Below are 17424 nucleotides of genomic sequence, written 5' to 3'. Positions count from 1 at the left end.
TACCAGAGTAGTGAAAAGAACTTAGCACGCACCGCAAAGGGGTACAGGATAATGAAATGACAACCATGTCCATTTTTCTGGACCAGCTGAACTGAGCAGAGAATATACCAGAAGATCACGCTAGTCCTATCCACCTATAAGGATCTTGGTGAGCCTGCACATGTCCTCACACCTCTGCAATGGGGCAGGTTTTACCTACTCGTGAGGTCAGAAGCCCAGGGAAAAACAGAAAGCAAGGGAATGTGTTTATAAAGACTAAAAGACATTTGAAAACGTTCCCCATGCTGTGTTTTCAGACTGTGCCGGTTAACGTAATTCAGGGACGTCTGCTCTGTATCAGCCTTTCCTTGATGGTCCTCAGCCACATCAAAACGTTAAAAGGGTCAAGCCCATTTCAGTATCCAGTGTCTGGCGAGTACACTTAAGTATGGAATACAGTGCAGCCATTTAAAATCATACACGGAGGGGTGCCTGGGTGGCTCAGTGGGTTAAAGCCTCTGCCTTCGGCTCAGGTCATGATCCCAGGGTCCTGGGATCGAGCCCCGTATCCAGCTCTCTGCTCAGTGGGGAACCTGCTTCCCGCCTGCCTCTCTGCCTACTTGTGATCTCTCTGTCAAATAAATAAATAAGTAAAATCTTAAAAAAATAATAAAATAAAATCATACATGGAAGGATACTTCAGGGTATGTTAAAAATGGCATTTCTGTGTGATTCAGTTTTGGGGCAATTGTCTAAAAAAACTTATAGTGATCTGTACCATGAAGTGCCATCAGCAGTAATCTCTGAATTACAGAAAAACTATTGGATTTTCTTTTCTTTTGCGGGGGGAGTGGTGCTCTTTTGCATTTCCCAAATTTTAATAACCGTGTGTTAATTTTCCAATCAGTAAAGTCATTTTACAAGGGCTCAAGTTTAAGGGTGATGTAACATTCCTTTAGACATTGAGGTTTTGATGTGCTTGGCCACCAACGCACCTCTTATTTCAGGCTGCTGACGAGGAGGTGGTCCTCAACTTTTCCCTCGAGGTTATCAACCACTCAGGGATGCTAATGGTTGGGGGACCTAAACTGACCAAGGCCAGTACCCCAGCCAGTTGCATTCTTCTCTCCCCTGGAAAGTTCGGGAATTCTGGAGAAGGTATTCGGCTAGGACAGTGGGTGACATCTATTGATTGGGTCAAATTCTGAGACCTGCGGGGTGCTGTTTTGACTTGAGTCTCTCCAACCCGGGGTCAGCAAACTTTTTTCAGGCAATAAACAGTTTAGGATTAAGGGGCCATATGAGCTCGGTTGCAAGAAGGCATCTCTGCTGTTACAGCAGGAAAACACCTTCGATCACACACAAATGAGTGTGGCTGTGTTCTATCAAAACTTGATTTACAAAAAAAGTAGTGTGCAGACCCCGGAAAACCTCCAGGTTTCTTAACTTAGTTCAAGAAGAGGAAGCGACCAGGTACCAGCCAAGTCAGTCCCTGCAAATACAGTCAAAACTCCCTTATCCGCATTTCACTTTCCATGGATTCAGTTACGTGTGGTCAACTGTGGTCTGGAAGCAGATGAACCTCCTTCTGACCTATCATCAGAAGGTCAACAGCAGCCCTGACAGTACGACACTCTGCCTATGTCATCCACTGTCATCTCATCACGTGGGCATTTCATCACCTCACATCGTCACAAGAAGAATATGGTGCAGTGAGATGCTCTGAGAGAGTGAGAGAGATCCTATTCCTATATTAGAATTTTGTTCTAATTCCTCTGTTTGATTGCTGTTGCTGTTAATCTTTTATCTGTGCCCAACTTATAAATTAAACTTTATAACAGGTATGGGTATGTAAGCAGAAACAGGTGTATGGGCGGTTTGGTATTATCTGTGGTTTCAGGCATCCACTGGGGGTCTTGGAATGTGTCCCCCACAGGGAAGGGGGGACTACATAACTGAATGTTGCTTTTTAAGCTTTTTCCATGTGAGGGATTAGCAGTGGCGACTCTATGCTGAACGGAGGGAAGCCCACTATTGTGCTTATGTCTGTCTTTCTTTTCTTTCTTTCTAAAAGATTTTATTTATTCATTTGACATAGAGAGACACAGCAAGAGAGGGAACACAAGCAGGCAATGTGGAGAGAGAGAGAGGCAGGCTTCCCACCGAGCAGGGAGCCCGACTCGGGACTCGATCCCAGGACCCTGAGATCAGGACCTGAGCCAAAGGCAGATGCTTAACGACTGAGCCACCCAGGTGCCCTATGTCTTTATTTATTATGTTGGTTTTTCCTCCAGCTAAGCTACGATTACCTGAAGTTTGAGGAATGAGTCTACATTTTTAATACCATGTATGAGACGTGATACACACTCAATACTCAACAGAGAAGGTGCTTGACATGCCCTTGCTGGGAACGGCGAAGGAATGAGTGTCCTCCCACACCGAGCTGGTGTGAAACCGAGTTCTTGAGTGACGCCCCCTGGGAGCCACTCCAGCTCTGTCCAGGTAGACTCCACTTTGAAAAAAACAACCTGTGTTCCCCCACAAATATACCTGTACCTTCCAGAAGGATTTGTTCCTGTTCTTTTTTTCTTTCTTTAACATTTTCTTTCTTTATTTACTTATCAGAGAAGCAGAGGGAGAGGGAGAAGCAGGCTCCCCACCAAGCAAGGAGCCTGATGCGGGACTGGATCTCAGGACCCTGGAATCATGACCTGAACTGAAGGCAGGTGATTAACCAACTGAGCTACCCAGGCATCCCAGGCAGGAACTTTCTAGAAGAGATTTCTAGAAGATGTTGACACAAAGAACCATAATGTAGGCCTGGCCAAAAACGGTTCTTTCTAAAGGGTTTCTTAGTTCTTTTCAGGGACTGTTTTCACCTGGAAAAACGAGTTCAAGTAGATGATGTTTGTGAGTCCTTATAGCTCTTGCCTCGTGGCACTTAGGTGCCCCCACGACATCCTCCTGCATCCTGGTCTGCATTCCCTGGGCTCTGGGAAGGCTCCAAAGAGGTCACCTTGTCAGGAAAGGCTCTCTTTTTTTTTTTTAAAGATTTTATTTACTTATTTGACAGATAGAGATCACAAGTAGGTAGAGAGGCAAGCAGAGAGAGAGAGAGGAGGAAGCAGGCTCCCTGCCGAGCAGAGAGCCCGATGCGGGACTCGACCCCAGGACCCTGAGATCATGACCCGAGCCGAAGGCAGCGGCTTAACCCACTGAGCCACCCAGGCGCCCAGGAAAGGCTCTCTTGACCGTTATGACACAGTCTCCATCTTCATCAATCTCCACAAACCCAGAACACGTAAATGGAGGAGAGATGAATAGGTAAAGCTCTGTAGCCTCTAGAGCCAGGCTCTTCCCTCAGTGGGTCCTGATGGAACCCAGAGCCCAATCTTGGGGTGAGGCTCTTGAATCATCAAAACATCCACTCCCAAAGAGAAGGCAACTCCCAATGACATGGCCCCAACAGAAAGAGGCTGGGGTAAAAGCCAGGTCAGAAGATGGATTCTCACCAATATTAATAAGGTATGGGGCTGAAATCTAGAAAGAATTGGCTTGTCCCATAAGGTAAGTACTTTGCAGGACAGGTACGCTGATTTTAATGTGGGATATCTATTAGTGTACTTATGTGAACATAAGCATAGTCCAGAAAATCCATACAGGATGTACACAGATATTTGATAGTGTTCATTTTTCTTTTCTTTTCTTTTTTTAAGGTTTCATTTATTTGAGAGAGCATGAGCAGGGGGAGGGCCAGAGGGAGAAGGAGACTCCCCGCTGAGCGGGGAGCCCAACATGGAGCTCGATCCCGGGACCCCGGGATCACGACTTGAGGCAAAGGCAGACACTTAACTGACTGAGCCACCCAGGCGCCCCATAATCATTTTTCCAAGTAAATGTTAACAGTCACTGAGAAGATGTACGCTCAATCCAGTGATCAGAAAGCAAATCCTGGAGTTCGAGGTCCCCACCTCCCCCTGATACACCAATGACAACCATTCTAGGTCACCAAGATTTCTGCACAGAGGCCTGCAGAGAGGACACAAAGCTGGAAAGAAAGCTGGGCCACCAAGAAATTCCAGGGAGAAATAATAGGGAAATCGCCCCAGAAAGCAAATGCCAGAGCTTCTCCAAGGTCCCAGGCACAGATCCTGCCGCTGGCCCTCAGCACCCATGGGGCCAAGAAACTGTCATTAACTCTCGGAGCCCAGAGGCTGAGGGCACAGTACGGAACCAGGGTGGTGGGGGTTGGGGGGGGGGCGCACTACTCACGCGGTCGTTGCTTCCTTTGTTGTCTTCGTACTTGGTTTCTATATGAATGGAGAATTTCGGCAGAAAGGAACACTATGGGGGGAAAAAAGTAAAGTTCCATTAGCATACCATTTTTTCCTCTCTTCACATTCACCGTACATCTCTGGACCCTCTCCTGACCATCGTGCTGGGTGCACTACTCCCGATCAGTAATGTGAAGATACTAGGTCAATATCCAAATTCAGGAAGAAAGCCGCCTTTGGCAACATGAACACACTTGTACCCAGAAGTCAGGCCAGAGTTGTCCATTTCCAAAAGGAGTACGTTCTCTGAGTCCTATGACAGGCTTTTGAAAAGCAAACCCCTGAAACAGGCAGTTCCAATGCTGGGGTGCTTACTGCCTGCTGCTGGATATCTGGGGACCCAGCCTTAACCTTCATATCAATGTGCATAGACAGCTAGGGCGGTGGTATACGGTAGGAGAACTTGAAGATAACACATTATTGACGTTGGACACACCCGGATTTTGGTTTTGAGTTTATCACCTGGCAGCTCTGTGACCGGGAGTCACATCATTTACATTTTCTGAACCCTGGCAGCATGGAAATGGGGGTAATAATTATTGCATATAGTAACGTTTTGAGGGTTCAATCAAATCATATGTGTAAAACACGTAACTGCTAGGCACAGGGGAAGTGTTCAACATAGGAGAGCCATCAGAATGAGGCTGTAGCTGAGCTTGACATAAAGGGCATCCCCTCTTTTCGGCAGCACAGGGGAGAGAAACCCCAAAAGCACACTGCCCTACCGTCGTCCAGGCTCCATGAGTCACCGTCTGTGTATTAAGTAGATGTTAAGGGTTAAGGTAGCCTGAGAAGAGGATTCTGACGGCTGTTGATGTAACCTCCTCCTGCTGGGCATTCACTTTCCTGGCCACAAGAGACGGGATTGGAGGCTAATGGCGAAAATGACCCAGCAACTCCACCGGGAGCTGCAGGTGTCAGAGAAATGAGACTGGCTGATACGCCCACAATCTTGAGTCTGGCTCCTTTACTGATGTATCCAACACACATGGAACACGTATTCCATATACCAGGCGCTGGTCTAAGCGCGTTCAAGTTCTCGTTCATTTATTCCTCATAAACATGCCATGGAGTAGGTATACCAGGATGATCCCTGCTTTCAAGATGAGGGAACAGGGACACAGAGAGGTTGAGTAAATGGCCCACAATCACATAGCTCGTAAACAGTCATGTCCAGATTATAAGGCTGGTGGCCTTGGTCCCCATGTCCATGCTGTTCATCACTATCCCGCTGGTTCTCAAAGTGGGGTGTTCAAAACCGCTACAGCAGCAGCGTTCTAGAACCAGCGAGAAATGCAAATTCTTGGGCCCAACCCTGTACTCACTGGGTCAGAAGGTCTAGGGAAAGGGCTCAGGCATCTGTGTGTATGTATGTGTGTGTTTAAAGATTTATTTATTTATTAGAAACGGGGGGGTGGTGCACAAAGAGAATCCTCGATCACACTCCCTACTGAGCACAGAGCCTGACATGGGGCTCGATCTCACAACCCTAATAGCATGACCTAAGCCAATCAAGACATAAACCGAAGTCAAGAAGTTGACGCTTACCACCAGGCGCCCCCTGCCCCACCCCAGGCATCTGTGTTTGGCAAGCCTTCCAGGGGGATGTAGGTGCCAGCTTTCACTGGAAAACCATCTCATTACCCCGCACATGGGAAGAAAACAGTGTGCATTAGCTAAAATTCAGAAGTCTACGATACTTCGCCCCATGTGCTTCATCGCCCCCTAGTCCAGGATCCCCCTTCAGCGCAGCGGAGAACCGTAGCAGCATGTGTAGGAGGAAGCAGAGGCCTTGGACGTGCCATTGATAATTCTGACATCACGTGACTGTGTGCACTCGGCATTCATCTGTCTTAATCCAAGTCAAACAAGCAAGCTGAACCGTGACTAAGGAAACACAGAAACAATCAATCCCAGTAATTGTCTTTAAGGAGAATGAAGCTCTGTGATTATTAACACCTTCTCTGCTGTGTCCTCTCAAAACCCTCACTTCACAGCTGCTGCCCTCACACACACACACGCAGTCCAGGGGATGTCCAAGGCAGGGCTGATCAACACGAATCAAGACATTGGAGGAATCGGAGGGGCTCAGAGGCCCACAGCAGAAGCTCTTGCTTGACATGGGAACTTGGGCAGGTGCACCTCCTGAGACCCTTTTAAAAATATCAAGCCTTCCGGCAAACTGATTGGTCCTTTTTAACCCATAATTCACAGGAGGATCAGTGCAGGGCGGGGACAGTGCCAGATGGCAAGAGGACAGTCGTCCTGGGCGGGGAGCTGAGTCTGACTGCATCAGAATGGAGCACTCCACGAGGAGTTTTTATCGGTTGAACCCTAAACCACTTAACTAAGGTCGAACAAAATGAATTTTTGCATTTGGATATTAAGCCCAAATATGAAATGCAAAACTCGTATGCAAATTACCAGATGCTGTTATTTTTTTGAGTCAAGGACTTAGGTTATTTTCATATCAGAAATGGTAACCCTGCCAGAGGCTGGGAGTACACCTGGTTTGGCTAGGGGGCGGGGTTGGGGGGCTGTAAGGGGATACACGGATACACGGATGGGACAGGTCCACTCTAGGCTGGTCAGGGTCTTTTCGTGGAGCAGGGGTTTGGGACTGATCATTGCCTTGGGATATCCAGTGGCTGGTTCTCCAAGCCGTGGAGGTGTGGTGTTAAAATCAGGACGACATCTGGCCTGGAGCATTTTCAGAGCTGTCACTAAAATCTTTCTGGCTAGAAGTCCATCTTGAGATCTGGTTCTGCTCACCCGACACACGTTAGCTGCCCTAAAAACCCAGTCCACTAATCCTAGTAGAGTCTTAGCGATTACCCAAGGTTTTTCATGCCTCCTGGCTGGCTTCTGAGGTTATCCTGAATCCCTTCCCTTCTCTAGACCCCCTGGGCTTCCTTCTTCCTCTCTTACAGCAGATAATTTTAACTCATAGTTTGGTAAGACCATGTGACAGAAACACCCAGAACTTCTCTCTCTTCCACTGCAGATCTGCTTATTTCTTTATGCTGCTGCTTCTTCTTTGTGAATCAGAGAAAGACACTGCTTTCTGCATTCCAGTGGAAAATCATGTTAACGAGAACTGAGACAGAGAGCAACAGACCAGGGCTCAAATCTGGACTTGAGCCAATTATTGTGGCATTCCCAGCCTCAGTTTCCCCGCGACAGAACGGGGTCCACCCTTCTCTACTCCATAGGAGTGTTGAGAAGATCAGTAACATCATTCTGGCAAACCCCAGCACAGGGCCTGGCGCATAGCAGATGCACAACAAAAAAATATTTGTAAGTCTCTTCTCTGGAAACGTGTTTCATCGATTATTTGCAATTTCTCCTGGCTTCCTTCCTGCAGACTAAAAAACATCATGAAAAGTGTCATATTCCTAAAATATGGGTATCAAGTTCCTTCACGGATGTTCCTTCCTTCATCTACAATTAAAGGCATGTCTCCTTGTGTCCACAATCTAACTCTATGAAAAGAGTAGCACATGGGGTGCCTGGGTGGCTCAGCAGGTTAAGCATCTGCCTTCGGCTCAGGTTATGATCCCAGGGTCCTGGGATATAGTCCTGCATTGGGCTCCTTGCTCAGCGGGGAGTCTACCTCTCCCTCTGCCTCCTACTCCCCCTCTTGTGCATGATTTCTCTCGCTATCTCTGTCAAGTAAATAAATGCAATCTTTAAAAAACAAAACAAGGAAAAGAGTAGCCCAGGCCTCCGGTCTGCCCTTTCTCACCTCTCCCTCTTCTCAACCAGAGCAGCAGGGTATGGAAATGACCGAGGGTCCAAGAATTTTCAAACCAGCACCGCTTCCCTGTCCACACCCTGAGGAACTCTCTACACTGTTTAACATGAGCCAAGAATGCCACCTTCAATGGAGGGGTCTCCTAGGGTCTGGCCTCGGCCCTATTTTCTTGCTCTGAACCCCCTCCCTTGGTGATCTCACCTGCCCGTCACTTTGCTGCGACCACATTCAGGCTGATCTCTCTAATGCCACCTGCTCTTCTCCCATGTCCAGCTACCCACCGGCCATCCCCAACAAGGGTCCTGCAGCATCCAAACTGGAAGGTCCACACTGAGTTCAAATGTTCTCCTGCCCCCCACGATCACCCGAGGGCCACCATAACAAACGGCTATGAGCGGTGTGGCTTATCACCCTTAGTTCTAGAAGCCAGAAGTCTAAAATCAAGGTGTTGACAACGTACTGCTCCCTTTGAAGGGTCCAGGGAGAACCCTTCCCTGTCTCTTCCAGCTTCTGGTGGCCCCAGGTGTCCCTTGGTTTGTGGCTGCTCCAACCTCTTCCTGCGCCTTCAGATCACCTTCTTTTCCCTGGGTGTCCTCTTTTTATAAGCTACCAGTTACTGGATTTAGGCCCATCCTATTCCTAGTGTGATTTCATCTTGGATCTCAAGGTCTGAAGCTAATTACATCTGCAAAGACCCTATTTCCAAAAGGTCACACTCAAAAGTTCCAGTGGGCATGAATTTTGAGGGGACACCATTGAACCCACTACACTCACCCATCACATCCAATGAAAGCCCAAATCCTTCTGGGTCAGCTTCCCTCCTTAAAAGCAAAACCTCTGTATCAACAGAATCCTCTGTTGATACCCTAATTTTCTTCATGGCTCTGCCCTATATTCCTCCCAGCCAGTCCCAGAAGACCACTCGCCAGTCCCTGGAACACATCTGACCGCCATGTTTTTTTTGCTGCCCACAGCATTTTCAGCCTGAAGCCTCCTTCCTAAATCTCACCCCCAGACCATCTCACATCCCACGTCAGAATGATGATTCCCCTGCGCACAGGGAGCATTCTGTTTGTACCTTTGTCACACACTTATCTCCTTTTCTATCTCCACAGCTGGCTCGGTGTCTGGCTCACCCGTCAGAAGATAAGCTGCAACCTTTCCCTCAGGGGGATTCTTCCCTACTCCCTGCCGTCACTGCCACAAGTCCCCAGACATTCCAGTCTGAAAGCTTCTGTTTCAGTTCTGCTTTCTGTGACTAAGGGCTTTGTTCTAGCCAGGAATATACCATCTCACCTGGGCACCCTCAGCTATCTCAAGGGAACCCCACCTTCCAACCTTGGACTTCCTCCAAACAAACATGTCCTATCCCCTGAAGATTCGGACACATTTACACCAAAGAGGGGGATTCCATGCCACTGAGGAGTGTGGGAGCAGAAGACAGAATTGGGAACCTTGACACAACCAACTGGAATGTGTCTCTTCTGAAGGGAGACACTAGGAGTTTCATCCACTGGTACAACTGGAAGGCGTCAAGGGATTCAGAAGATTCCTGTGCTCTCTATGGCACAGTTACTTGGGAGCACTGAATGCTTTTAGTCCCGTTTGGCTCATAGAAAGACTAAAATACTCATGGCAGGCAGAATTCTCAGGTGGCCCCCAAGACTCTCAGCCCTTGGGGGGTGCCTGGGTGGCTCAGTGGGTTAATGCCTCTGCCTTGGGCTCAGGTCATGATCTCAGGGTCCTCTGCTTAGCAGGGAGCCTGCTTCCCTTCCTCTCTCTCTGTCTACTTGTTATCTCTGTCTATCAAATGAATAAATAGAATCTTAAAAAAAGTAAAAAAAAAAAAAAAAAAGACTCTCAGCCCTTGGGATATACACCTAGCCCAATCCCTCCCCCCAAAGTGTGGGTAAGACCTTTGAGAATAATGGGATAGTGCCCTTTGATTAGATTACCAAGGCAATCAGATGATAGTACATTATATAAATTCTTTTTTGAAGAAGCTGAGATTCTGGCTGCTCTGGAAGAAGTAAGTGGCCATGTGGGGAGATGGCCATGGGGCTAGCGCCAGGGAAGTTTCCAGATGCTGCGAAAGACCCCTGGAGGCCAGCCAACTAGAAAACTGGACTTCGGTCCTATTAACAGCAACAAACTGAAACCCGCCAACCAGGGAGCCTAAAAAAGGACCCTGGGCCTCAGATGAGACTGGGGCCCAGCCTAGTGAGACTCTGAGCCACGACCTAGCTAACCTGGGCCCGGCAGACACTCTGAGATAATACATTTGTGTCTGAAGTGGCTAAGTTTGTGGGGAATTTGTTGTGCAGCGACAGGAAAACCAGTAAGAATACCTAACCTCAAGAATCACCCGTTTGGCTTTCATCTGCATAGAAAAATCACTCCGTGGCAGTCTGCAAAGGTCTCAGGAAAATGGGGGATTTGTGCTCGTCTAACTTAGTAGCTCCGGCTGCGGAAGTCGGCGGGTTTGTCGATGACACTGCTTATGGCCCAGGGTGACGTCTGCCAGTAACCGATGGCACTGAGCTTGCCACGGGCAGGTGTCCCAATGGGGCAGGACCCGCCTCGCCCACAGGAAGCAGGAATCCGGTAGAAAGAGCACAGGCTTTGGAGTGAAACAGACGTTAGTTCAAAGCTCAGCTGCTTTCCTCACAAACTCCGTGACTCCGAGGAAATTCCTTGATCCCTCTGAGCCTCAGTCTTCTCCTCCACAAAATGGACACGGTACCAACCGCATCACTGTGGTGTGAAGATGGAATGATCGAGCAAAGGGCCAGGCAGTGGCTGGTGGGACGGGTACCCAGCCCACTGCACCCCTGCCCGTGGGATCCCACGGGCTCTGTGGGAAGGAAAAGGCTGGGGTGGGGAGATCCTCCCTGTACACATGCACGGTCACGCGGGGAGACTGTGGACTTGGAGGGGTGGTGGCAACAAGAGGACACCTGGCGACGGGTCCTTCCCAAGATGTGGTGGCCACACCACACACCACAGAGCAGATTTACGCTGTCCTGGCCTCACTCTGCCTCCTGCCCCGCTGTGCTGTTGAGGACGTGTGGGATCGTCTTCTCCCTGTCTTTGTCCTTCCTAACGGCCTGAAGCAGCTCCTGCTTCTGTGGGCAGGGCTTGCTCCCCCGACCTCTTTTCTGCTTTCTTCGACCCCCTGCCAACTTCAGGCCGGGCAACAAGAACACGACCAGGATCCCTGTGGACTCCCTTCTTTCCTAGACGTAAAAGGCTTTATTCCTTCTCGTTCACTCAGCCTTATTACAAAAACCGAGGCTCAGACAAGTTGAGAAATAGCATCCAAAAAAAAAAACAAAAAAAAAAAAAACCAGCAAGCAGCAGCGCCACCGGTCCCCTGAGATGACCCTGCTTCAGGCGGAAGACCAGGCCAGTGACTCTAGAGCAGGAAGATGAAGAAGGGAGAGAGGCAGTAACGTGCCCGAATCCCCTGGAGCCCGGGGGACCTCATGAGTCACGTCAGCCCCTCCCTGCTTGCCTTCCTCCCCTGGGCCCATTCAAGATCTGGAATCTTCTTTCTCATGAAGAATCTTTTTTCCCCCCTCTCTCTTCTTGACTAGAAAAGCAGCTCGGCCAGGAGAATTGTCCCTGATACTCACTTTATTCCATGCAGGGTTTGTTTTGCCCCCTAACGCCCTAAAAATAGTAGCAGTGTCACGGGGACAAGAGAGACACGAGGCAAAGCTCTCCTGTCATCTCCTCTTTGATTTTCTCGCTTAGATCCTCCAGAGCCAGAAAAGTCTCACGAGGGCCGCTAGCATCGGCTCCTGCTACAAGCAGCTTCTTCTGGACCCAGCAGCCACGCACGCAGCTTCCGTCGGCCTCCACCGGCAATGGTGGCCACGGCCATTACCGCGCACTTGAGAAACTCCCAGCACCCGAAGCCAAGTGCGCAGGAAAGCGAGGGGTCTCTGCGGGACACGGGAGGGCGCGGGCTTGTGTCTCTGGGAAGTGATGAGAGACTCTGGGGAAGGAGAACACCAGGAAAAACCAGTGGAGTACCTGGCCCGCTGCAACAGTCATTTCCAGACCCAGCACTCCCGGGGCCAGTGTCGGGAAAGGGGAGCGGCCGGGGCAACCAGCACGGCGGGGCTGGATTTTCAATTCACTACAGACATGTTTCGGAAACATGAAAGAGCTATTTTTAGCCCGGTGATTGATTAGGGTTGCCATGGCAATAAGAAACACTTATGAGAAGAAAACTAGATGGAAGCAAGTCTTAAAGAGAAAGGGGCAAGCCCGTGGGAATTTCATAGTTTCCGGCGGCGGGTGCTGGAAGCCCATTCTGCAGGCCGCGCACGTGCACGGGGAGAGGGGATGGGGGCGGTAGAGACCGGACCTGGGGAGTCCAGTCTGAGGCTCTCCAGGGGGTGGCCTGCACCTTCCAGGCGTGGCAGGGGCCAGACTTCTGGAAGAAATGAGCACCGTCCACGACAAGGAACACCATTATGGTCATGCTGTCCTCCCTCAGCTCCCGGAGCTTGATGAAAACCATGAGCTAAAAGCGTATTGATCCTGCCCTACATCAGTTTACAAAGTAAAGTAAAAATCCCCTTTGCTTCCTCTCACAGTAGATTTCTAGAACTTTCTGAATGACGCCTCATGGTGCGTCTGTTAAAAATGGACTCCAGGCCCCTGGACTCATGATGTGCTCTCGGAAAGTCAGTGGCGCCCCCAGAGCCCACCCCTGAAGCCAGGACTTGATTTTTCCATTCTTTTTTTTTGTAAAGATTTTACTTTTTATCTGAGAGCGAGCAAGAAAGAGCATGAGCAGGGGGAGAGGCAGAGGGAGAGGGGAACGCAGGCTCCCCGCTGAGCAGGCAGCCTGACGCGAGGCTCGATCCCAGGACCCTGGGATCACTACCTGAGCCAGAGGCAGATGCTTCACTGACTGAGCCACCCAGGCCCCCCTGTTTTTTTTCTTTTTTAAATAGCTTTATTCATATCGCATATTATTGACCATTTCAAGTCTTCAGGCAGTGGTTCTTAGTATATTCACGGAGCTGTGTAACCGTTAACACAATGTGATTTTAGAATAATTTCTTTACCCCCAAGAAAAAGCCCCATACTCTGAGCAGTCACTCCCCATTCCCACCTCCCCATCCCCCAGGCCCTAAGCAACCCCTAATCTAACTTTTTCACTCTCCGATCTGTATCCTCTGAACATTTCATACCAATGAAGTCACATCATGTGTGGTATTTTGTGTCTGGATTCTCTGATTTAGCATCCTTTTCATGGCAGAGCAGTACTCCATTACATGGACATACCATCTTAAACTTTATCCACTCATCAGCTGACGGACATTTGTTTCTACTTTCCCGCTATTACTAAGAATGTGCCATGATCGTTCTTGCCAAGTTTTTGTAGAGACACATGTTTCCATTTCTGTAGGGTATACACCCAGAGTAAGAATGCTAGGCCATATGGTAACTTTATGTTTAACCTTCTGAGGAAGAGCGAGGTGGTTTTCCAAACTGACAACAGCATTTCACATTCTCACCAGCAGGGTAGGCAGGTTCTAGGTTTTACACAGGTTTGTCAACACCCATCACGGAGCCTAAGGCGGGGCTTGAACTCACGACCCTAAGTCAAGACCTGGGCAGAGTTCAAGAGCTGGATGCTTAATTGACAGACCCACCCAGGTGTTTCTTAACCCAGGGAAGTTTTGGTATTACCTTTGGGTCAAAAATGATGATGCAAGGTAACCACAGGGAAGTCTTGATATGTCTTTGGGTCAAAATGATGATGTTTCTTAACCCAGGGAAGTTTTTGGTATTATCTTTGGGTCAAAATGATGTTGCAAGGTAACCACAGTCAACATTCCTCATGTCCAGTCTGAGACAGACATGACGTAACACTGAGATAACGATGACAGCAGTACGGCACCATTCCAAGTATTGGATAAACAGTAATTTTTTCTCAACTCTTAACCCTCACATGGCTCTAGGAGGGATGTACGACTATCACCCTTGTCTCACAGGTAAGACGTCATCGGCCCAAATCACATCCCATTTACGTGATGGAGCTGAGACGCAGCCCAAGCTGTCTGGCTTGGAAGTTCAAGCTCATGACCCTACGACTTGCTGCCTCTTGAGCGTTAGGAAATCACACAAGTGTTTCTAGTGGAGCTGAGGGCTCAGTCAGGGGTGATGGTGACAAAGGCATAGGGTTTGCTTCTCGGTGGGTCCTGTGGCCACTGAGAGCAAAGCAAATATGGCTGTGTACACCTGCCAAATGACAGTTATGCCCTGCTTCAAACGAGCCTGAGGAAGAAAAAGAACCATTTACTCAAAAGACACACTGGGGAAATAATTATTCATTTAAGAAATTCACAGTGGTATTCCTTTAAATGCCAAAATATCCTAGTACCCTTCAAATACAATCATTTTCAAAAATTGATTTTAAATATGATGGCTTAAGTTAATTCCTGCTGTGAAGTGCATTCAAAATCCTGCTCAGGATTCAAGGAAGGGCATAAATTCTCAGGTGTAAAAAATATTACGTGTGAAAACATATTCATCGCTGTACTATTGGTCCTATGAAAGACACAGAAGCAACCCAAGTCTGCCAGTAGAGGGCTGGTTAAGGACATTGTGGAGAACTCCAAAGCCATTAAAAACCAAATTATGGGGCACCTGGTTGGCTCAGTCAGTGGAGCGTGTGACTCTTGATTTCCCGGTTGTGAGTTTGAGGCCCACCCTGGGTATAGAGATTACTAACAATAAAATCTTAAAGGGGCACCGGTGTGGCTCAGTTGGTTGAGCGTTAGGACTCTTGGTTCTGGCTCAGATCATCATCTCAGGGTCATGAGATCAAGTCCCACATCAGGTTCCTCATGCAGTGGGGAATCTACTGAAGATTCTCTCTCCCTGTGGCCCCCACCCCAGCTTGGGGTTCTCTCTCTCTCCAAATAAATAAATTAAAGCTTAAAAAATAATAATAAAATAAAATCTTTAAAAAAAAAGCGAAGAGTAAAAGAGGAGGATCCAGTTTTATAAAAAGGAAAGAAAAGCATGATTAAAAAAAGCACATTAGTATATGCGCAGAAAACATGCAGAAAGACACCAAAATATTCTCATGGAGGACAGCAGTAGAAATCATGAGGTCCTTTCATTTCCCATGATATACATTTTTATAATGCTTGTATTTTATAATAAACATCTACTTTTTCAGTAAGCAGGGAAAAAATTCAAATCCAATAAAAAAGTAAATGAACACATCTGTGAGCTCCCCAAGTAACTATATGGGATCTAATGGAAGTCACAGGCATTCTAAAAAATTCTCTTGAGTCCACTTTAACGGAAAGGGGAACATATTATAAAGAGCATGGTTGAGAAAATGGAGGAGGTGCAAGTGTGGGAAGTTTGGGAAATAGCTTTTTCAAGTGGTTCCTGTCTCATCCCTCACACTTGTTCACAGAGTTCCAGGATGAGGAAGGGTCTGAGAGGGGATGGGGTTTTATAGCTCAAACTGCTTTTGTAATGGCACTGGAGGTCCTTCTATAAATAAAGCATTATATAGGGACATGATGGCTGCTGAGGCATATCCATGGAACCTCCCGGACTGAGACAAGCCATGTTTGAAAAAACCAATGATTGACCTCAATAACTTAACATTTTATTCCTGGTCATCAGGCAGAATCCTTCCATGTCCGAGGACAAACTTTCCAAGGAGGCTTGGAAAGAAGAATGTTAAACGGAACAGTTGAGAAGCTGGCTTGGGGTACACGAAGTGTTTACAGACTTTCTGAAGATCATTTTATTTTAGCTTTTATCTAGAACTCAGTGCATTCCCCTCTGGCCATCTTGTTCTGTCTCCATGCACACGTGTCCTCTGCTATCAACGAACATTAAACCCGATATAGACTTGACCTTCTCTCTAATGGAATTCCCCTGAAGACATTGATTCACTGGTACTATAGTCTATATTATCATATTAAATGTACTCCAAGGCCATACAGGGTATTTCAGCTTGAGCTGGGATCATTAATAAAAATGAACTTGCAAATGTTTCCAACTTTCACCAGCAGGAGACTTACATCCAGAATGTTCCACAGGGCTAGTGCGATCAAGTCTAGGATTTGGGATTTACTATCTTTTTGGACTCTGGGGCTACAAACTGTGCTATTTGTAAAAGAGTAGACTATGGGGGTGGGGGTCAACCTGTATGTAAAGGCAGTTAGGAGACATCTAGACCTTAAAGTACCTTCCAACTTCCTTTATTTTTCATCAGGACGTTTCATCCTCCCGATCGACAGACATTTATTGGGGGGGGGGTGGCGAGGGAGAAGCAGACTCCCCATTGAGGAGCTCAACATGGGCTTGATCCGGGACTCAGGGGATCATGACCTGAGCCGAAGGGAGATGCTTAACCAACTGGGCTACCCAAGCGCCCCCACCCCAACACACATACACCAATTTGAAGAAGGTGTATGTCTAGCTGTCCCTCCCACTGACTCAGAATCTTAGTCATCATGCAGGGAAAGCTACCTAGGAAGTAAGGGGAGATTTTAGGTTCCACTGGGTTCTTGGGTTCCAAGGTGGTGGGGGAGGGAGGAGGAGGAGGAGAAGGGGGGGGGACAAGCAAGAGGAGGAGGAGAAGAGGAGGAATAATAATAATAATAATAATAATAATAATAATAATAATAATAATTACTCTTATTATTATTATTACTATCTTAAAGCAAAGAGAAGGAGAAAAGGATTTCATGTAAATAATAGGAATGAGGGGTGCCTGGGTGGCTCAGTGGGTTAAGCCACTGCCTTCGGCTCAGGTCATGATCTCAGGGTCCTGGGATCGAGTCCCGCGTCAGGCTCTCTGCTCGGCAGGGAGCCTGCTTCCTCCTCTCTGCCTGCCTCTCTGTCTGCTTGTGATCTCTGTCAAATAAGTAAATAAAATCTTTAAAAAAAAGTAATAGGAATGAGGATGAATCAGAATGACTTCCCTGATAATATGCTGCATAGGAAGAAAAAGGTGGCCAAAAAGAGCAGTGCGACCTGAAAGAGAGAAGTACGGTGGGGGTTGGAAAGGAAGGGAGCGTGTGGCAGCGGAGCCTGGAGACGTAGCAGGAAAACGTGTGCCTGCGTCCCAGCCCACACCGAGGAAATGAATGTCAGCCTCTCCCAGGCTCCCCGGCAGCCTGCGCCCTACACTGAGGCTCTGTTCATTCATTAGTTCATTCATCGCTGGAGCCTCTTCCGTCCTCTGACAAGCTGAGTAACAGCGTCTCACAGGAGAAGCAAGGCCAGGAAGGAGAGGCAACAAAGACATGAATGAAAATATGTTTTCTCAATGGGGCATGGTTTGCGGCTGGTGCCTCT

The 17424-nt window shown here is 48.0% G+C and overlaps 1 protein-coding gene across 1 annotated transcript in view; it reads right to left on the bottom strand.

Moving 5' to 3' along the window:
- Positions 1 to 17424, bottom strand: part of PITPNC1 (phosphatidylinositol transfer protein cytoplasmic 1) — a 252041-nt gene that overhangs the window by 81763 nt on the left and 152854 nt on the right. Inside the window, exon 5 of the mRNA XM_059381053.1 lies at positions 4252 to 4323. Coding sequence (XP_059237036.1) covers positions 4252 to 4323 — 72 coding nt within the window. The remainder of the gene's footprint in view (positions 1 to 4251; positions 4324 to 17424) is intronic.

This window comes from Mustela nigripes, chromosome 16 (assembly GCF_022355385.1).
Source record: "Mustela nigripes isolate SB6536 chromosome 16, MUSNIG.SB6536, whole genome shotgun sequence".
NCBI lineage: Eukaryota > Metazoa > Chordata > Mammalia > Carnivora > Mustelidae > Mustela > Mustela nigripes.
Note: the sequence above shows the minus strand (reverse complement) of the source record. Positions and strands in the feature narration are given on the sequence as shown.